Below are 23,284 nucleotides of genomic sequence, written 5' to 3'. Positions count from 1 at the left end.
GTATGATTGAGTTTATTTTAAATCAGTGAATAAAAGGAACATTTAATAAATCATTATGTTAGACATGATGGATGATTTAAAAATTGAATTTAAATTCTACATAACAAACGCCAAACAGAAACATGAAATTCAGATGCATTTCTAGTAAATTCTCTTCTTAGCCCTGAGATAATCATTTCAGAAGAGGGCAACAGAGGATTAGATGGTTAGACACCATCACCAACTCAATGGACATGAACTTGAGCAAACTCCGGGAGGTAGAGAAGGACAGAGAAGGCCGGTGTGCTGCAGTCCGTGGGGTCGCAAAGAGACACAACTTAGCGACCGAAGAACAACAAACGATTTCGGATATTCTCTGCCTTCCTCAAGCTTCTCACGCTTGTTTTTTCAACCATGATTTGGCTAAAGACTCCAGTCGTATTTCAATGAGACAACAAAAGTTATTAGACACACACCTAGACTTACCTCCTACTTGTTTCCTATTGAGTAAAGTTTTGAGTCCAAAGAACCATGTTTTAAAAAATACATTCCTGACGACCCCATGTAATTCTCCGAATTGCGTGCTCCTCACACACAATAACTTGCCACTATAACATTTATCAGTTTATTTGTTCTGTTTCTTCCACTTGACCTAAGCTCTTTGAGAGCAGGGATCTATCTGTTCATTGCTGTATCCCAGAATCTGACATTTAATAAATATTTACTGAATGAACAAAAGAATTAAAAAGTAAATCTAGACAAATGAAAACATGAAAAACCTAGGAGAACAAATATTTTAATTTCTAGTTGTTAAGGTACAGTATAAACTTTTTAAAATCATGAAAATAAGAGGAAGACACATATGACATAACTGGTAGATTTGATTATATAAAAGTTCAAAACTCTCATGGCATAAAAACTATCTGTAACATTATGTCTTATATATAAGCACTATAAAGGGATAAAAATGTGAAAAATCATAAAAACAGGAGAAATGACAGACAAGAGGTTAATAATTAATAAATAGAAAGGTTATTACTGATGAGTAAGACAATAAACTAATAGAAAAATGGACAAAAAATTAGAAAAGGCAATTTATCAAATAAATAAAAATGGCAAAGTAAACATAACAAAGTAGCCCATATCGAGTAATCAGAGAAATGCACCTGAAAATAAAAATGATATCCCATTTTAACTATTAAATTTATAAATAGTAAAAAAGAATAATCAGAAATGAGAAACATGTGAGGAAGTAAGAATCCTCTTGTGCCGGGAGCCAGCATATTGCATATTGAGTGCATATTGCATATTGAGTGCAGCACTTTCCACAGCATCATCTTTCAGGATCTGGAATAGCTCAACTAGAATTCTATCACTGCCGGTAGCCAGCGTGAGGAACTCCGCCCATGACAAAGGTCATGAGGAAGGAGGCTCGGCATACGCAAAGGCGGGATCGAGCCTCAGGAGTCTCCCTGGAAATTCTCGAGCATCTACCCCCAAAACCAGAGTCTGCCTACTTTCTGCTTTGTGCTTTCACCTACACCTCTGACTTTACGGGGGGCTGTCCCCCACTACCTCTCTGAAAAAAGAGTTAGCTTACAGCTCCAGTTAATAATTCCTGGGTGTGACAGTGTTTAACCTACAAACTCCTTTGGAAATCCTCTAGCCTGCCTGAATAGGTTTTTCCGGCCACATGTGATTGTTCAGAGCCTCCCAACTGTGAGAGGCAGGAGATGTTCTAAACTGTCTAAATACAGATTCCTTTGAGCAGTTAAAAGATTGATCAGAAATTGTATTGGTGAAGGGATTTTCACTTGTTGGGCCAATGTTTGCTGCTAAGTCTCCATATCCCTTACCTGCTGTGTCCCTGGCAGTGTATTGATTAATATAATTGGTGTAAGTAGTAGCTTTAATGTTTGTAACCTGGGACCCTTGAGTTAATTCTTTTTCTTGTTATAGCCCACCACACCTTTGCTCTGTAGGAATGCAACTTTATCTAATGCTTTTGGAGGGTGGCTCCTGACCAATCACCTTTAGAGAAAAATAAGTTTTCTGAAGAGAAGGTCTTAAAATGTTAACAGGCCTCCGGGCAACCCAGAAGATGATGCAAATCACCTAAGCTTTTGCATATGATAAGTTTGCAGGAAGAAAGCCTGGCTTGCTGCCTGACTCTACCCCTTCCCCCATTATCCTCTATGCATAACTTAAGGTATAAAAACTACTTTGGAAAATAAAGTGCGGGCCTTGTTCACCGAAACTTGGTCTCACCATGTCGTTCTTTCTCTTACCTTCTGGCTGAATTATTCAGCCTCTTTTCTACACTGAATTTCCTCACTGAGCTATCTTTATTTCAGCCTCTTTTCTCCACTGAATTTCTTCACTGAGCTATCCTCATTCTATTACTCTTTAATCCTTAATTAACATTTAATTAAGCAAGTGTTTCCTGATCCTCGCCTATGCCGTCTCTCCTTCGAATACCCTGGATCAGCCGGGGCTGGTCCCCGGCACTCTTGCAAACTTTATAGTATAAAATGAATCAGTTTTTTAAAAAATAGTAAAATGTGTATCATAAACCTTTAATATGTGCATACTTTTTAACCCAGATCTCCAAATTCTGATAAAGGAAAGAAAATAAATACACACAGAAAATTGTGAACATAGATTTAGCATTATTTATGATAATGAAAAGAGAAAAGAGGCTATATGTCAAACATGAAGGAACATTTCAATATATTATGATACTTCCTTAGGATAAAATATATTTTATAGCCACAAAAAATTATTTAAAAAAAGATTAACTTAAAATGCAGATAAAACTTCAAAAATATTTAGAAAAAAAGCAATTATTTTTTTACATTGATCTACTTTCCTATATACTGGTAATTGCAACTTTACCATTTTTAAAAAGTTTTAATATTTGGTAGGCCACATGCATATCCATTTATTATTTTATTTTTCTCTCTCAAAATTGTATATGCTAGTCTCATGCATTTATTCTTCCTAATGAACTTCTGAATTATTTTTTCAAGTTCAGTAAAAAAGCAAATATCTACTTGAAATTGTATTATAATTAAGATTAATTTGAAGAGAATTTACATCTACTCAATATTCCTCTCTCAGAATACCTTTGATTTATTTTTACTTCATTTATTGGTCTTTTATTAGCATATCTTTTTATTTTAACTGGTAAAAAAAAGTCTTCTTTTTCTTCTCTCTTCCATAGAAATTTTTTACTAAAGTTACCAGTGATCTCTTTGCTTCAGTTCAGTGGGGACACCTTATCTTACTTGATCTGTCCACATCCTCTGACCCTGCAAATCTTCCCCTCTTGAACTTAAGAAAAAATTAAACTGGTTTAATAACTACCCATATTCAGTCTTTTATAAGATTCATTAATGCTGTAAAGTTTAAACTTTATATTAAATATGGTCTTTACCATTATTGCTTTACATTTTTCATTCATAAATTGGCATTTATTATATTAATAAACATATCAATCAAATTTAGCATTTAGCTTAAAGATTGCCTAATTCCTCCCAAGGAATTCAACACATCAATCCAGTTGTTTAGTTTATAACTAAGGAAAAAGTTATAAAATGAAACCCTGGAAATGAATAATTATAACATCTAAAACAACTATTAGTAAGAAGTTAAACTCTTAAAATCTTACCTTTCCACATAAATACTCTTGCTGGTTCCCAAAGCATACAAGCTAGTCAGAATTCTATAACATGACACCTGTACATCTTCCACTAAGGAAAAAGAGAATTTCATTCAAAACACTTGTTATCAATACACTGTCCTGAGAAAGTTTAGGCTAAAAACAAAATTCTATATCAAAGACATACTAATATTTTAATATTTGACAAAATATAACATATAAAATTATATTTAAATTCATGATTATATTTTAAAATACAAAATTTAAAAATTATATTTAAATTACATTTAAAACTCTTTTCTCAAATAAAAGTCTTTTCTTGAAGGAGCTAAAAGCATTCTAAAGACTCATGCTCTGATTATACAGACAAAATATTATCAGGAACAATTTATCATTTTTCTTTAGGCATAAGAATAAGGATTTCTTCAAGAATAAAACTAAGCATAAGAATATCTGGGAGGACAGGTCCATTTTGACTCCTGTTTCAAAGGTACATAAAGACAGTATCTTTTATTTTAACTCTCAATGAACAAGAATGAGAATGCTGGAGAATGGGGTGTATCATTTATTTCTGAAACAACTTAGAATTCCAAGCATAAGAAAATTACTCTTGTAGTTTCTAAAGTTAGAAAATAAAACTTCTAAGATGATCTCTGATTCAATAAACATGTTCAACAGGCAAAGAAATATAAGAACCTTGGATTTCTAATGCCATCTCTGTTACCACTTTCTGGAGGACACACCATATCATGAATGGAGAAGTCATTCTCCTCTCCCATACTTGTTTCTATGTCAATATGGGATGGGAAGTAATGTTCCCACTGGTTCAAGTAGTGTCAATATTTTGAAACTAATCTTTGTGCCATTCTCTGATTACCACAATGGTTTTTACAGAACTTTACCTGGGAGACCTACACCATTTGAGAGTCTGAGTGGGTGGGTCTGTGGGCAAGACCCACTTGACTGCTAGATACGGGCTTTTATCTTCCTTCATGTTCATACAGGCAGAAGGGAAGGAACTTAGGTCATGTGTTCTCTTTCCACTCAAGCTTCGGCATTCTGTGGCTATTTTTAATAACTACAGAATTCCAGACAAAAACAGCAGATGAAATCCCCTATGAAAACAGACTGAAATCTATAAACCAAAGACATTTGAGCCACCCTGGTAGATCAATTATTTAGACACAGACTTTGTCTCAGCAGTCTTCACATATTGGTAGGAGAGCTTGCACAAACAATTTGCATCAACTCAGAAATAATTTGAAAACACTTAATGCTGCATGTCCTATGGTGAAACTGCATTAGAAAATTTCCATGGAAAAAGACATCATAAAAAGAGTAAAATTTGGAACTTGTATGTCAGCAATGTAGACTATCTATAACCACTACCTTACTGGTCCCTCCTGTGAATTCATGATCTATCTCTATAATAATGGTTTTGTAACTCAAATGTCAACCTCAAGTGTTCTTCCAAAAAAAAAAATTTAAAGCAGTGTTTGAGTAATCTCTATGATGTGGCTGTTACAATTTCCGATTGTACCATTTAGATAATGAAACTCTAATAGATTTACATACATATGAGATCTTCTCCGAACTGATGCTGGCCAATATGCTCAAATAATGATGACAGCATTGGTAACAGTGCCACCGTGGTATAATTGATAATCTGAGTAACACCTTTGGGTTGGTTTCGGGTGTGGGTGAACTGGCCCTGCTTAAGATTCTCCATCGTCTTCTCCAGATCCTCTGCGGCATTGTCCAGGAAGGCTCTGAGTGCACTTTTAACACTCTCCAGGCCAGTCTTCATCACAGTCCTAGGGAGCAAAGAAGGGACAACTTATACCTTGTGGTAGGAGCACAGAAAATACAAATAAAACATGCTTTTAAATCATGTTTATTTGTTCATGACGATAGTCAACTTAATTTTTTTAATCCACTTTCAAATAACATTATTTTTCTTATATACTTGAAGTTATAGTAATATCACTCCATACATGCATAATCTTTCCTAAATGCCTTTAGAGTCAACTTAATTAGGATCTTGAAGCAAAATGTAGTTCTTTTTTTTTTTTTCTAAACATCGTCCCTACTCTCCCGACCCTCCCTGTGGCCGCACAAATGAGGAACCTTAATCCCCCAACCAGGGATCAAACCCCAAACCTGCCCTCTATGTTGGGAGCCCTGAATCAACCACTGGACTGTTAGGGAAATCCCAAATGGCTCCCAAAGTTATAATGATGTATGCTTTTCAACTGTGGTCTCAAATTTTGAGAATACTTATTTCATGACTAACAAAACTTAGGTCCTGAGCCAGTTTAGTTCACCTCAGATCCAACAAAACTAGACTGTTTTGTGAGGCAATGGGTGTGAAAGAAACATTTAATGGCAGTTAAACCAAGTTACCAACTGATAGACTTTTTTTTTTTTACTTTTAACGGTAGAAAATCAGTTTTTTCTAAATACGTCTCTGAAGACTGAACTCTCTATGAAAGTGACATGCTAAAAGCCACTATTTCACGTAGCAAATCAAGGTGCATAATTGTATCTTCTTTCTTTATTTATTATATAAAACATCTCAAATAAAATCTTAAACATTAAAATGAATAATTCAAGGTATCACTGAATATTCTCTGTGGAAGACTTTTAGGAACTTTTATTTAGATATATCCTGGATAATTAATGAATTAAATGAATGGTTTAATGGCTGAATCAAGCTAACCAAACTGGTTTTGTATTTGGATTTCTGGTCATGGTGATATTAGGGCAGGGTAGAAAGTGCACGGACTTGGAAATTGGCCTACTTCCACACTTACTATGGAATCTTGAGCTTCACTTTACTCAACTGTAAAATAAGAATAAAACCCTCATGTTTCCTATAAAACTAAATATTATAACAAAATGGAGTACAACTACCATGCTTTGAAGTTAATAAGCTGTCTAAAGTTGTAGCTCATTATTTTTACCTCACATGATATAGTTCCAATGCAACTCTTAATTATATACCTAGCCACTACAGAAATTACTTGAAATTTAAATAACAATCTGTATCTGATTATATATAAAAATAATATAATGCTCTTTTATTATTGGGCTTCCCTTGTAGCTCAGTTAGTAAAGAATGTGCCTGCAGTGCAGGAGACCTGGGTTCGATCCCTGGTTTGGGAAGATCCTCTGGAGAAGAAAATGGTGACCCACTCCAGTATCGTTGCCTGGAAAATCTCATAGACAGAGGAGCCTGGTGGGCTGCAGTCCACAGGGTCACAAAGCGCTGGGCACAACTGAGCAACTAACACTTACTTACTTGTATTATTAATTTATAAAATATTTTCTTTTTCATCTGAAGTCTTCATTACAATTCCAACGAAGACACTAGCTTTTTCTTCAGATTCCTATATATCATTTTTACACTCATTGACTGAGATAAAAACATATCCATTTACCTTGCATCCAAAGTCTGACCCAAAATATGAAGACAGTTGACAATTGATGTTGCATCGTTCCCTAAAGAGGAAACAAATAGCTGTATAAACTGCTCTGAGAAATTCTCAATGTTCCTCTTTCTATTAACGCTTGTGTTCCAAAAAATTAGTCAAGGCACAACTCAATAAGGATAACTCAATTCAAGGGACTTTTTGATAATCAAGTTTAAAATCATGCAGTTTTTCTGCTTAAAAGTGGTTATGCAAATGTAAGTAGAAAAGCAATAAAGCATGTTTCATCAAATAGCTGACATACTCAAGAAGCATTCAAAGCACTGCACCATCCAAAGAATTTTAACTGGATTCTTCAAACATATCCCCCTCCCAATACCAGTTCACATTATTTTCAAATCATATTGTATGTCAACTTTTTAAGTCAGCCAATATCCTCTGTGAAATGAGGTGAGTTAAAGTCTAATAAAATTTAATTCCCTTTTAATTACCCCAAGTATGTCTGCTTTCTTATTGCATTCAACAGCATTAAGATGAATTATTTTGCCTGAATTTAACTGCGTTCACATGAACTAACATGCCTGAATGTTGTTGGTCTTTGGTGAAAAAGAAGTACCAAACCATCATGTAAGAAAGTATCAGAGGCTGAAGAAGTTAGACGTTACTTATGAGATATCTAAAATGGGGCAACTCCCCTTGAAAAATAAGATGAAACTTATTTTATAGGAATATTTCATCACTAAGTACAGAAATATGAATCATATAATACATATATTTTACTTTATGATAAGAATACAATAAAGAAAATATGAATCCAAAGTAACAAAGTGACCACACACAATATAGTCTGACACTGATCACTTCTTCATTTCATGCTTTCCTACATGTAATATACACAATAATTTCCTGGTCCTTAGGTTGACAACTCTTATTTGAATGTGAGTTTTTAAAACATTTGAGTATACTATACTCTTTATACACAAAAGTATCCTAAAATGAATGAATTAAACATACATGGAAATTAATAATTTCCTTAGTGTGTGGGCATTCCAGTTTAGTGGTATAACACAAATACGAAAAAATAAATTAGGTATTCATTGCTGAGACTCTTGAGTTCTTTCAGTAAATGTTCCATTAATCTCATGCTTTGAATCTCAGAACTTCCAATAATAATGATGACAAAATCCGTAGAAGGGCAGAATTTGTCATGCCCCTGTCTATTAACTGGTGGCAGTGCTAGGGCTTCTACTATAGTCCTTAGAAGTATTTTTCATTTAGTTATTCATTCACTCAATAAATACACGATAAATACCAGGTACTCTTAAACTTCCAGTAATAAGCTAGAGTTATGGTACTTGCATTTTAATGGGGGACACATAATGAACTATTAAGCCAAAAAAAAAAAAAATCAATGTTACATAATATATAGCCAAGGTAAAAGTATATATAGCAGGGAATGGGGATGAGAGCAACTGGATAGAGTAACAGGGGGAGTGGTCATTGGGTCCTCCCCAAGGAGATGGCATTTGAGCAGAGATTTAAATGAAGTGAAAGGACAAACCATGTATATATATGGGAGAAGAGCCCAGGTGGTACAAACAGATGTGCAAAGGCTCTGGGGCAGAAAATGAACCTACTGATCCTGGCAAGGAAGTCAAGATGGATGCTGTGGACAAATTCAGGAAAAAGAAGGAGAATATATGGTGGAGACAAGGGAACCAAGTTCTAGAGTATCACAACCAGAGCAAGCACTTTGGACTTTTTTTTTTTTTAAGTGCAATAGGAAGACATTTTGAACAGAATGTGAGCCAATTTATACGTTAAGAGGATTAATTCCAGTGTGCCAAATTCTGGGAGGGCAAGAGTAAAAGTGAGTTAGGAAGCCCTTGCAGTAGTCTAGAACCAGTAGATTGAAGATGGCAAATTTGGCCTGGGATATTATTGGTGAAGCAATTAAGAACGTATGTTCAGTTTTTGCTTATGTGTTGCAAGTTGGTGAGAGGGAAAGGAGACAAGGATAACTCCGCAACTGTTTGGATGAGCAACTGTCTGAGCAGTTGGGTGAATGGTGGTAGGATTCAGTGATGTGTAGAGTACAAGGTGGACGTCAGAGAATGCAAGGGGATGGGAGGGGTGGGAGTTGGGTATTCTGCTTTCAACAGGTGAAGTGCAATGGGCCTATTCATCTCAGCTTGAGATATGGAATAGGCAACTGATACAAAAATCCAGAGTGCAGAGATGAGATCTAAGTTGCAGCTGTAAATCTGGGTCTCCTAAGCATATGGACATTTCTTTGAATCATGGGGCTGAATGAAATGTTAGCATGAACATAAATATAGAGGCAGAAAGGTCCAATAACCTCTAATGTTTGGAGGTAAAAATCATAAGGAGGACGCAGCACAGAAAATGACAGAGGGAAGGCCTGGGAGGGAGAGGGGATACAAAGCGATGCCTATGAATCTAATAATGCAACCAAAGTCAGCACCAATTCAGAGAGGCTGGCCTCTAACTCTTTTCCTAAAACTCACAGTTATATTGTCCCTTTATACAGATGATCAGTATCTGTACTTCATACTGAGCCTGGCAATGCCTTTTTCCAAAAGGAGGCTCAGGGCATTTTAAACTTCTATTTGTATAAGCTCGTGAGGTGTGATTTTTGTTTGCTTTGTGCCCTGATGTAGCCCAGCACCTAGACTAGTGCCTGATACGTAGCAGGAGCTCAATTAGTATCTGTGGGATGACAATGGATGTAAGTATGAAGAGGAAGAAAGGGCACCAGTGGCTAGACAAGTTCTGTGGGTCCAGTGAACATCTGTATGGTGAATATGAGATTTCTGTGATTATCAAAGTCACAAAACTATAAGCTCAGGCAGATATACATTTTCGGACACTCCAGATCAGAGAGTACAACTTTAAATGGAAACAGCCCTCCATAAAAAATGGTGGGGAAAAGACCCTAAGGAATGAAAGAAAGTATTAACTGAACTTTAGTGTTATAATGTATGGACCAAGCAAAAGAATCAATTTCATTGGCATGTATAGATGCCTAAACTAATGGTTAATCATGAAGAGATAAAGTATGCAGTAAGACTTTTAAATAAAATAGCAACCTGGATATTGTCCTTCTGAAGGAGATATAGATCACCATCATCAGGAATGTCAATCACACTATTAGTAAGAAGCAGAGGGGCTAGTTCAGAGCATAGTAAGATGTTAAAACTTTAAGGTGATGACTGTATTTTCACATACTTAACTGTATGCAATTTCTTAACTGCTCTAAGTAGTATAAAAACCAAAAGTTTGATACTTTCAACTGGTGTTTTTTCCAAGTTCAAGCTACTTCCTCTGTCTTCAAACATAACTCTCGTACTTCTAAACAATACTTACGGATTACCTAATATCTTTAAGATTATGTGTTTGTTTGTGTGTGTGTGTAACAGCAAAGATACAAAGGTACAAAATTAAAATTACAGCTCATAGAATCTAATGACAACATACAGCAAGCATAGGGTTTTTAAAAACATTGTTAGCAACTCATAAAATAAAACAACCCCCTAAATAATAACAAAGCTAAAGCTGTTAGAGTCAAAATATCCTTTTTGCATTTTAATCTCAAACTGTTTTGTGGTTTTAAATATAAGGTTTCTACAGTTCAGGAGTTTTCAATGGTATCCAAAATTTGATACATGTAACTGCTGCTGTTTTATAAACTAATATACTGAGAATTCGCAGAATGTTGACTTTCTCCTAGGAAAACAGTCAACAGTTATTCTAATTTTTATTCTTCTTTACTTTCCTAACATGGCTCCTGATACAATATCTCATTATACTATCTTCTCTGAAGAGATGATTAACCTTAGAAAAATCTTTATTAAGAAGATGAAATAAAATTATGCTAAAAGGTAAAAATTTCTCTCCAAATTATGAGTAGGTAGAAACTGAAGCATGCTGAAGATTTCATTACTTCCAAAGTCTGTGATATTGAAAAGATTAAAATTACTGAGTCCCTAACTTGGTGAAAAGTTTCAGTTCAACTAGAACATATATTGCACATGCTATTCTTTTGCTCAAAGTCAGGAAATCCTCTCAGAGTGGCATATTGAAATGAAAGAAGTATCTATCTTCTGATATTATGTTCATTGAAATGTCTGAGTCTGATATTTACCCTCTATAAGAATTAGGCTATTTTTAATATAGCAAGTTTCCTTTATACATTGAAACTCTTGCTTTTCTCATACATACTGTCCTAAAACTACAGAATCTTTCAGTCACAGGAGTTAGACATGACTTAGTGACTAAACCACCATTCATCATTAAGAGGATCCTTAAGGTCTTAATGTGACTGAAAGATTCTGTAGTTTTAGGACAGTATGTATGATAAAAGCAAGAGTTTCCTAATGTATAAAGGAAACTTGCTATATATGCAAAATAGATAATCAACAAGGACCTACTGTATAGCACAGGGAACTCTGCTTAATATTCTCTAACAACCTAAATGAGAAAATAATTTTAAAAAGAATAGATGCATATGTATGACAGAATCACTTTGCTGTAGACATGAAACTAGCACAACATTGTTAACCAATTATACTCCAATAGAAAATAGAACTTTACATGTATACCTGTGGCGGATTCATTTTGATACTTGGCAAAACTAATACAATTATGTAAAGTTTAAAAATAAAATTAAAAAAAAAGAAAAAGAAAAAAAATAAAAAAAATAAAAAGTGGCAGATTGTGCTATTTTTAAAATTTAATTTAAACCATTAAATTCTTAGCATAATGACATACTCAGTTCTCCCAGAGCACTATCCTCAGGGATTCTTAGTGCTTCAAATGACTTTCATTTCATTATATGTATCCTATTAAACAAACATATACACAATCTGAACCTTTTTAGGGACAATACAAACATTAACAGTCGTTCCTCAGTATCCACAGGGGACTGGTCCCAAGACCCTCCCCCAACACCAAAATCCAAGGATGCTTGAGTCCCTTGTATAAAATAGCATAGTATTTACATTTAACCTACATGCATCCTCCTTTATACATTAAATCATCTCTAGATTACTAATAATAAAGAATACAATGTAAAAGTTATGTACAAATTTGTTGAGGTATGGTGAATTCAAGCACTACTTTTTGGAACCTTCTGGAATTATTTTTTTTGAGTATTTTTGATCCCTGATTGGTTGAATTCATAGATGCAGAGCCTGCGGATATGGAAGGATGACTGTAATATTTTCTAATATCTCCTGATACAAGAAAACTCTTCATTTAAATACAGAGTTTGGGGTGGGGGGGGAGGTCAAGGGGAATCAACATAAACTTAATCCACTAATTTTTTAATCAGAGAGAGATATCAAAGGATAGAATTCATAATATTACTCTATTTACTATTAAAACTCTTTTAAAAACAATATTAAGATTTTGGCACCAGTTTAAAACAGTCATACTCACCCTAGAGGGAGAAAACAAGTATTTTAACAAAACCTGTTGCTTCATTTAAACATGTGATAATACTTGTCCAATATTCATGAAGCTAATATTGGAGCTGTATTAATGATGTGAAAATGTTGAGTTCTAGGGTTATTGAGGTCAACCACAAGAAATATTGCTGATAAGAAATATGTTGATCATGCTGCAAAATGCTTGCTGTACTCCAGGCATTCCTAGAAACCTATTTGTCATCAAAGCTGGAAATTCTCCAGTAAATCCTAGGACTCTGGACTAACTGTCTTGCTAATTAACTGTCTTGCTAATGTGTTAAAAACTCAGCAGAAAACAGGAAAGTAGACAAAGCCTCTAAATGATAACTATTTTGTGCCAGCCTTCTCGAATAGTTACTTGAACTGAATAGATCATTGTTAGTAGAGTTTAATGATCTTGTTTTAAGAGTCATTAGTTACAGTGTTACTTCCTTTTCAATGTAAGTGCTCTAAGTGGAAGGCTTTAAGAATTTTTTTAAAATGTGATTCTCACCAATTGTGAGATAAGTGGATACTATATTTTTCTTATTCTCAAGGAGAAAAAAATGTAAAGTTTGGGCTATTTGTGAAGGTAAGAAAATTCCAAACTGATAGCACTTATCTCATTGCTAAAAGCATCTGCTTACTTATCTACTCTTTAGACTGTAGTTTTCTTAAAGGTAAGACCTGGTTGGTTGATTCATTCCATCATAAGATATTTATAAAACAGCCACTATGTGCCAGACTTCCTCCTGGGCTCTGAGGATACAAAAATAAGCCTTCAAAGAGCTGAGTTTTGCACCAGAGAGAGAAGTTAATCTAGTAACTCATCACTGAGATGAAGGAAAAGTAATAGAGCTAAGAGAATGTTATAATAGTAGAGCAAGTATAATCAGAGAGGTCAGCTATGATCTTCCAGAGATACTTCCAGAGATATCTTCCAGAATACTACTTAGGTTGAAATCTGAACGGTGGATAGTTCATCCCATTATAGGTGTGAGGGACTGGAGAGGGGCATATACAGGATCCCATTACAGTCAGTAATCACAGATGGTGCAAATGGCCTGAGCAGATATGAAAATGACACTTTCAAGAAGCAGAAGGAAGACCACTTAAGCTGAGGCATCGTGAGGAAGCAAGAATTCTCTGGGAAACAGGGATGGAGGGGTACATGGGGGGCAGACTATGAAACACTAACCAGATTAAATGGCCAGATTAAGAATTCTGATCTTAATTCTAGAGAAATGGGAAGCCACTGGCTACACAAGAGTATATTCAGTTTTGAGATCATTTTTTGCTTTGTCTTGTTTTTTGGAGGGGAGGCGAGAGAGATGATGGTTTTGGAACACAGTTTAGAAAGGCAAGAGGGAGTTCTGAGAGCAGGGTTAGTATGTTCTTAGAGGCATGCAGGTGAAAGCCACCTGTATATTGGCTTAGGTTGGGAGTAGTAAAAAGGTAAAGAAATCTTCATTTTTCTATCCTCAGAGCCTAAGAGAATGCCTCACACACAGAAAATATTTACTGAATGAATGCATAAAATGAATGTCATTAAGGCATTTGATTTACTTCCACATGGAAAAAGAAAGCCGTGAAGAAGTCCTGTGTCACCATGCTATTCCTGTTGGAGTTATGGTTACCAGATTCCACTTCCTCTAAAAATAACTGAGAGCCTTAAATAGGCTATAATAGCAGAAGTTGAGGATTCTCTAATTGCCTTAAAATTAGAAAGTTAGACATTCAGAATTTCCACTTAGCATACCAAATACCAAATGTTGCTCAGTCGTGTCTGACTCTTTGCTACCCTATGGACTGTAGCCTACCAGGTTCCTCCGTCCATGGGATTTTCCAGGCAAGAATACTGGAGTGGGTTGCCATTTCCTTCTCCAGAAGATCTTCCCAACCCATGGATCAAACCCAGGTCTCCTGCGTTGTAGGCAGACGCTTTACCATCTGAGCCACCGGGGAAGTCCAAAGTGAGGGACTTAGCATAAATGAGGGAAAATGGAGGCATTAAAAGCAGTATTTCATTAGTCAACAATGTGTCCCTGAATATGGCACCTGGGGTCCTTATACCTTGTCAACCTGCCTGGGTCTTAGCCAGTTCTAACTGATTTTCCAAAGTACAAGAACTTATTTGTTCCAAAATACACCAACTTATAATTACTAGCAAGCATTTCAGAAGTCAAAAGGGAAGACTACATATAAAACTGTTGCTATTTAGTCGCTAAATTGTGTCCAACTCTTTGCGATCCTATGGACTGCAGCCCGCCAGGCTCCTCTGTCCATGGGATTTCCCAGAAAAGAATACAGGAGTGGATTGCCATTCTCTTCTCCAGGGGATCTTCCCTACCCATGGATTGAAACCACATCTCCTGCATTGGCAGGTGGATTCTTTACCACTGAGCCACCAGGGAAGCCCTATGTATAAAACAGATGCTATTTTACTTACTATTTTTTCCATACATTATTTTACAGGTATACCAGAACTACTGTTATGCTGGGAATATGGCCTGTTTCCCTTTTTAAAAATCCTACCTTTTTCTAAGATAAAATGAAGTGGTTTAAACACCTTTAAAAGCATATATGAGGCATAAAAACATGACTCATCTCTTTAATTCTTAGTGTGCTTCGATGTATAGAAAATATTTTAAAGTAGGTAAAAGATAAAGCAAATATAGAAGTTTAAATTTGGGGAATCCTCATTTTATATATCAGAAAATTTTCTGAACTAGACATGAAGTTTTAGAGATATAATCTGGCAGCCACCTTGGAATAAATATTCCATTGCTGATCAAACTCAGCTTCCCACAATTACCACCATCATGACAAGAGTTTTGCCTCCTGGTGTTTTTTAATGCTTCCTTCTTATCACTAATCCCACCTTCCTGACATGTTTCAGGTTAATGTATTTCTTTCTATATGTTTGGCTACTTGACACAACCCCAAGTATTTCTTTGTTAAATTCAACTTTCACTTCTGTCTCACTTTATTCTTAAGTTAGGCCGTTAACAATTTTTTGAACTAAGTACAGGAAAAACATTTTGATCATCAGTTGGTGTCTCCCAGAACACAGAAAAAAATAATGTAAAGATAGGGTGAAAGAAAAAAGTAAGAGATTAATATGTCCATATACAAAAGACCACTGTATATATGCTGTTAGGTCTCTTTTTCTTTAGGAAAATCCACAATGGTAAAATTGATACATCAAATGGTCAATACTTGGGACTTCCCAGACAGTTCAGTGGTTAAGACTCCATGCTATCACTGTGGTGGGGCACAGGTTGATCCCTGGTTGGGTAACAAAGATCCCGCATGCCCCATGATATGGCCAAAAGATAATAAAAGTTAATTTTTTTAAAGTAAATACTTGAATTATACCACTTCTGCTTTGATGTGAAAATGCCTAGATTTTAAAGATTTCATGGTGCATGCACTTTAAATAGCTAACTGCCCTAGTTTAGCCTGTATGTAACTTGAGTCATCTAAATATAAGCTGTACAAATAAGGCTAAGAATATCTTAGACTTGAAAGTGGTATGATTACAGTTTACAAAGCACTTTAACATTCATCGTCTCATATGAGATTTTATATATACAATAGATCTCTAAAGTTAGTAGTTATTTTAATCTAGTTTCAAAATGAAAAAAATAAAATAAATAATTATCAAGAGAAGTCAAGTCCCTTGTCCAGATCATTCAACTGGTTCAGTTACAAAGAGGGGACTTACATACAGGTTTTCTGATCAAAGTCCATTATTTTCTTCAGGACATCATGTTAATGTCTGAAACCGAGCTATAGCTATAATATGTAAAGTTTACAAGTCTAAGACCTAAATGCTAAAATGTTGACAAAGCTATATTAGAGTATTGTTGAATAATAAAGACTTCTTGACCTTTGTATTGTTTTATAAGCAAATGCCAAAGCGAATTTGAAAAAATAATGTGACATTAATAAAATGCACATTAAAGTATGCTTTCCAGATAAAGACACACAGTAGTTCTCCAATAAATTCCTGTTAAAAATAAAAAAGTTATATTTAAAGGCAAAAGGATATAATATACAACGCCTAGATGAAATATTAGAATCACAGATGAAATGAAGGTCAAAATCCAGTTCTTCTCCTCTGATTATTACAACAAGTTACAGTATGTATTTATCTTCCATTACTGAGCCCTTAATATATTCAAAGGGAATAAAGGAGATTAAACAACAGGCAAAATTAATACATGGTAATGAAAGTCTACATTAGTAGACCACTAGATTAGTTTAAATATAGTTCCTTTGCAGAGGGCTATAAATTGCAAAATGGCACGAGGTAGGCTTCTAGGATGCTGAAAATGTTCTATGCCTTGAACTGAGAAAAATGGGCAAATACATGTAAAATTCCATCAAGCTATGTCATCATGCTGCTCTTAAGATTTGTGTACTTCACTGTATATATGGAATACCTCAAAAAATTTAAAATGTGAAGTTATAGCAAAATGTAACATTGGAAACCAAGAGGTTAAAATATGTAAGATGCTAGAGATAAACAACAGAAAGTATTATGGGGTCCCCACCAGAGGTAGATATAATTAGACAGTATTCTCTGAAGACAGATGGAGAATTTTTGAATACATAATTATTATGAAAAGGTTAAAGAGTACATGAAAGTTCTGTCTGAATAATTTACATAGAAGTTTTTCTACGTCGAAGAGAAGTCAAAACAAAAGGCTGTCAACTGGAGATCATTCGGAAGGCAATTTCCCCATGAATTTTGGATAACTGAAACATTAATGCAAAAACCTCAGCAATTTATGGGAATCATATCTTAAGAGTACCCAAACGTTGGATATAATAATATTAGAAACCAAATGCAGCATTAAGTAGTCATATCCAGAAGCTATCATTTCTCAAACAAATGCAAAGAATGTAAAAATTATTTGCATATATATACACACACACACACATATACATGTACCTATTTCTCAGTTTATCCTTTGTGGCTTTTATAGAAATAACATAATCCTTAGGGTTTTTGGTGAATGGACTAGGACTTATAAATCTCTAAACACACTCAATGTTTTCTTACTGAAGTCACCACAACACTGTCTCAAAATCTAGAGAGCCTTGGGCTAAAATTTGCCTTGGCAGTTTATGAATGCAGATGCAGGAAAGTGTAAAAAATAAACTGCCAACTGCTATAGAGTCTTAAAGCCCCACTGCAAGGAGAGTCTGTGAAAAGTGAGTGACTGCCCTGCAAGGCTACTAGAAAGCAGGGTTTGGGAACACGAACTTCAGCTACATGAATTCTCAGAAATGAACAAAAACTGACTACCGTGGGGTTTGGAGGTACCAGAGAACTTGCTTTTGGCAAACCCAGGCCTGTCTCTATTATGAAGTTCCAATGTCTGGAATAGTCAACATGCAAATTTGTAGTCAAGAGCACTGAAAAAGTAAGTACAATTAAAAACTGTGCATGGGTATTTAATCTATCAGAGATAAGCAAACACAAATTCAGAGGCCCAGTTTTGCTTCACCCCTCTGAAATAAAATAAGGTAGAAACTGCCATTTTCATTTATTTGATCTTTAATAATATGTTTGTGATTTTCAAGTGTGCTTTGGACTGGTATACAAAGTTACGGTCTTCAATTTTACTACAGGTAATGCTACTCATAAACAACCTTGAGGACCTTACCTTGGCCTATGACGACCATGCATGCAGCCATGCAAACATGCATTCATGCAACATAGCAGCACACAACACAGTGCAAAAATGGCAAAGAAAACCAAGTGATGGCCATGCTAGTATTTGTTTAAGGGTCTCCTTACCAAATAGTGAAATCCTATGCCTGACAAGAACTCCAAGTTTGCAGAATAGGCTGAAGACAAAAGAAAAACAAAAGAGAAAAGGGAAAGGGGGAAGGGAAGGTAGAAAAAACAGGGAGAAATTAAATTCAAATGAAATAAAACAAAAAAAAAAAAAAAAGAAGAAGAAAAAAAGAAAAATAAACAGCTGATATATGAGCCGGAAAAAAGCAACATGATGTCACGCAGAAAGAATCAATTCTCTGAGCAGAATGTGGAGTAAAGGTATTAAATAAAGAGTCTTTGAGTGCATATCTTTAACAAACACGGTTAAAAAAGCACATATTATAAGTAAAGGAACCAAAAAAAATCGAAAGCAAAGCTAATTAATATAAAAGCAATCTATACAAACCCCACAAAAGTATAACTACAGAAAACCATAAGGAAAAAAAATTAATTTTATCTGTACCAAAGTACTACTGAAATTCTAGAATTTTTTGTGGTTGTTATGGGCATTATTTAACAATGGAAGTATGGTGCTTTGTGCACAAAATGCTACTTTTAGTATGCTTTCCCATTTGAACTTTCCTTCTTCTAGACCTTGACCATTATCCCATAGACATATACCAAAGCATCCAGTGAATTTCACACAATGAACTAGAAAGAGAATTTAAACCATTTATAATCACTCAAAGAAAAACATTACAGCTGTTATCACTTAAAGGATTTTGAATGCTAATACATGAGTCAAAAATATATCTCCTCTAGAGTGAGTTCCCAGGTCTCTGTGCCCTTCCTGGTGCTCACCAACAGAAGACTCCAAATAAGGGTGCCCAGCACTCAGCATGACGGCATTGCTGTGCACTAATGCTCACATCAGAACCCAGAATCTGGGCAGTACCTGGTCTTGTCCTGTCTTGTCTGTCACCAGGCAGCCTGGTGACTTTCTTGTTGGGTCCTATTTTTAAGAACATCTCACTTCCACATTACAGCCCCTTCTAAATATCCCTCAGGATTCAGCTCAGGACATGTTTACTCCAAGAAGCCTTTTCTAACACCTGGGAGTGCTCCTTTAGCACTCCCAACCCAGGCTCACAGAAGTCCCCTCCCAGCCAGGGGCCATTTGCAAATATCTATCATGACACTTAACCTCCATATTTATACACCTGACATTATTTTCACATCTATCCACACTCTTCTGAACTCTCAGACACACAGGTGTTCCACAGCTAGAACTTGCCAAAGCTCTAATTTTGAAAATCCACTTGTATAGCACCACCTACACTGAGCCTGATTTTTCCAGTCATGGTACCAGCTATGTCCTGACAACCCTGTCCTCTCTTGCCATCTTTGCCATCACTACCAGGATACAGATATACATGCTCAGTCCTGGGGATATAGACTATGCCATGGAATACAGTGCTGGCAACTGCTCATGGCAGAATGGGAAAAAGGAGACAGAATCACCCTTTTCATGCTGACCACTTTCACAGTACGTTTTGCCCATTATTTCTAACTTTAGTAACAATGTGATATAATTTATTGGTGAAAAGTAATTATATAGGGCATAGGGTGGCTTTTCCAAGAAAATATTCATCCGCAAGTGCTTAAATGACTGAAGTCTTAGGAAATCTCTTACCAGTGCTCTTTTTTTTTTTTTTTTCAATGATCTTGTCAAGTAGACATTAGACACAAGATTCAACCTTAGTCCACTGAGCTGCATTATCTATCTTTAGGCTCTAACTGAAACGAACAAAGACAATAAAACAAATGCACCTTTCTCCAGGTATCCTCATTCACTGAGCTTTCTCTGTGTTAAGTCATTAAGGATCTGTCTCTGGGACTTCCCTTGTGGTCCAATGGTTAAGACTCCAAGCTTCCACTGTAGGAGCCATGGGTCTGATCCCTAGTTGGGGAACTAAGGCCCCATATGCCAAGTCACACAGCCAAAAAAAACCCCACAAGGATATGTCTCCATCTGAAGAGAGTGTTTACACCTTAGAATTGCATACATTTTGGATTATTGGAAACTATTTTAAGCGGTATCTTTTACCTGTTACTCACCCTCTCTAGTATTAGGGTGAAACATTCTGAGATGATGTTGAATTTGTAATACGCAGATCATGTTGTAACCTGATTAATCTAAACCTGGGATGTTTTGTGATGATGGGAAACAGAATTGCTCTGTATCCCATCCCATCAGATCACATTTACGTCTGAGAATCTGTCACAGAAAAATGACTTCTTATGATATCAGCTGTTTCCTAACCCTGTTAGTCGCTCAGTCATGTCCAACTCTTTGCGACCCTGTGGACTGAAGACTGCCAGGCTCCTCTGTCCATGGGGATTCTCCAAGCAAGAACACTGGAGTGGGTTGCATTGCCTACTCCGACTCCTAACCCTAGTTATTCCTAATTAGTAACAGATGTGTCACCAGAGAGACATACAGATACACGTTGGGTTGGCCAAAAAGTTCATTCCAGTTTTTCAAGACATATCATATAGATGGGAAAACCTGAATGAACTCTTTGGTAAACCCAATGGAAAGCTGCTGCTAAGTCGCTTCAGTCGTGTCTAACTCTGTGTGACCCCATAGACGGCAGCCCACCAGGCTCCCCCGTCCCCGGGATTCTCTAAGCAAGAACATTGGAGTGGGTTGCCATTTCCTTCTCCAATGCATGAAAGTGAAAAGTGAAAGGGAAGTCGCTCAGTCATGTCCGACTCTTAGGTCCTCAAAAAAGACAAATCATATCTCTCCCCTCCTGTGCTATCCCCTTTCAGGGTGTAGTTCCCGTGCAAACTCTAGGTCTGACTATTATCAGTGCTAACCTATAGTTTCTTTAAAGCACTTTCCATAATCTTGTTACTCCCTTTCCCTGTACCCTTCACTACTAACATACTTAAGAATTCAAAATGCATCTGCAGCTTCCTCCCTGACTCTCTGCCTTGTGAGTGTCCTTTCCACCCCTCGTGGCTTCTCCTTGAAGTTCTCAGTACCCTCCAAATAGTTCATCTAATAACCTCTTTTTCAGCCTGCATCCTGCAAGGCTCTCCACAGTCTCAGCATCATTAACTACTCACCTCTGTGAAACCCTGGTCTCTGTTTTACAGTATTATTTCCCAGTTCTTTGCTAATGAGTTGTTCTCTCTGTTCTTCAAATATCCACTTCTGAAAACCCTCCAAGTGTAACAATTTTCCAAGTTTTTGTGTTCAGCCCTTTCAGCTTCTCCCCACTTTTCTCTTGGTTTCCTCTTGCTTTCCAAGCTTCAAGCATTAGATGGGTATAGATTGTCCCCAAATACGTCATTTCTTGCCCTGATCTCTCCAATACCAAACACCTATCTCTCACTTCCTGCTGTACACTTCCAGCTAAAATGACCTGTTAGCACTTACTTCTTCTTCCAGAAGCACTGGTTTAAACAAACTCAACCTCTTCTCAAAACTGTGTTGTGCTGTGCTAAGTTGCTTCATTCATGTCCAACTCTGCAACCCCATCGACTGAAGCCCACCAGGCTCCTCAGTCCATGAGATTCTCCAGGCAAGAATACTGGAGTGGGTTGCCATTTCCTCCTCCAGGGGATCTTCCCCACCCAGGGATTGAACCCATCCCTCTTACGTCTCCTTCTTTGGCAGGCGGGTTCCTTACCACTAGCGCCACCTCAGTTCAGTCGCTCAGTCATGTCCGACTCTGTGCGACCCCATGGACTGCTGCATTCCAGGTCTCCCTGTCCATCACCAACTCCTGGAGCTTACCCAAACTCATGTCCATTGAGTCGGTGCCATCCAACCATCTCATCTTCTATCATCCCCTTCTCCTCCTGCCTTCAATCTTTCCCAGCAACAGGGTCTTTTCAAATGAGTCAGCTTTTTGCATCAGGTGGTCAAAGTATTGGAGTTTCAGTTTAAGCATCAGTCCTTCCAATGAACATTCAGGACTGATTTCCTTTAAGATGGACTGGCTGGATCTCCCTGCAATCCAAGAGACTCTCAAGAGTCTTCTCTAACACCACAGTTCAAAAGCATCAATTCTTCAGCACTCAGCTTTCTTTATAGTCCAACACTCACATCCATACATGACGACTGGACAAACCATAGCCTTGACTAGATGGACCTTTGTTGGCAAAGTAATGTCTCTGCTTTTTAATATGCTGTCTAGGTTGGTCATAGCTTTTCTTCCAAGTGACAAGTGTCTTTGAATTTCATGGCTGCAGTCACCATCTGCAGCGAGTTTGGAGCCCCCAAAAATAAAATCTGTCACTGTTTCCATTGTTTCCTCAAAACTAGTTCTTCTGAAGTATCTTGCTTTCATTAGTCACACCAGCATTGTTCTAACCACTCAGTACAGGAACTTCAGTCCCACGTCGGCCTTCTCTTGTTTCCCTGCCACAAGACTCATTACTGAGGCACGCTGATTTCCTCCTTCTGTGTTTCTCACACCCAGCCTCTTTCTGTATTAATGTCTCCTCTGCATTCCCAGCACTTTATATATGGCTCCAATGACACTCATCACAACGTAGTATATGGCCTAGCTCTATATGTATGTGTCTACTCAGCTGTACTTCTAAGTCCATTAAAGCTAGGAACTGTGCCCTGGTACCTGTGTGTTTATCCTCAGACCTAGGATAGCATCTTGTACCCAGCGGGCATTCAGAACACTTGCTGAACAAACCCAAGGGTAGCACCACCTACTGGAGGCATCTCTTCTGTTACAACAGCCTGCATCCCTGTCATAGCTCTGAACGGCTGCTGTGGTCTCCTAGCCATGCTGCTGCTGCTGCTAAGTTGCTTCGGTCGTGTCCAACTCTGTGCGACCCCATAGACGGCAGCCCACCAGGCTCCCCTGTCCCTGGGATTCTCTAAGCAAGAACACTGGAGTGGGTTGCCATTTCCTCCTCCAATGCATGAAAGTGAAAAGTCAAAGTGAAGTCGCTCAGTTGTGTCCGACTCTTAGCGACC

At 36.8% G+C, this 23,284-nt stretch overlaps 1 protein-coding gene across 1 annotated transcript in view; it reads right to left on the bottom strand.

Moving 5' to 3' along the window:
* The window catches only part of RYR2 (ryanodine receptor 2 (cardiac)), an 826,801-nt gene that overhangs the window by 154,108 nt on the left and 649,409 nt on the right, over positions 1-23,284 (bottom strand). Inside the window, exons 63-66 of the mRNA XM_010860117.1 lie at positions 18,352-18,401; positions 7,081-7,141; positions 5,216-5,454; positions 3,650-3,731 (exon numbers count right to left, since the gene is read on the bottom strand). Of these exons, the coding sequence (XP_010858419.1) occupies positions 3,650-3,731; positions 5,216-5,454; positions 7,081-7,141; positions 18,352-18,401 (432 nt within the window). The remainder of the gene's footprint in view (positions 1-3,649; positions 3,732-5,215; positions 5,455-7,080; positions 7,142-18,351; positions 18,402-23,284) is intronic.

Source organism: Bison bison, unplaced genomic scaffold (genome assembly GCF_000754665.1).
Source record: "Bison bison bison isolate TAMUID 2011002044 unplaced genomic scaffold, Bison_UMD1.0 scf7180017864462, whole genome shotgun sequence".
Taxonomy (NCBI): domain Eukaryota; kingdom Metazoa; phylum Chordata; class Mammalia; order Artiodactyla; family Bovidae; genus Bison; species Bison bison.
This window is presented reverse-complemented; position numbering and strand designations above follow the sequence as displayed.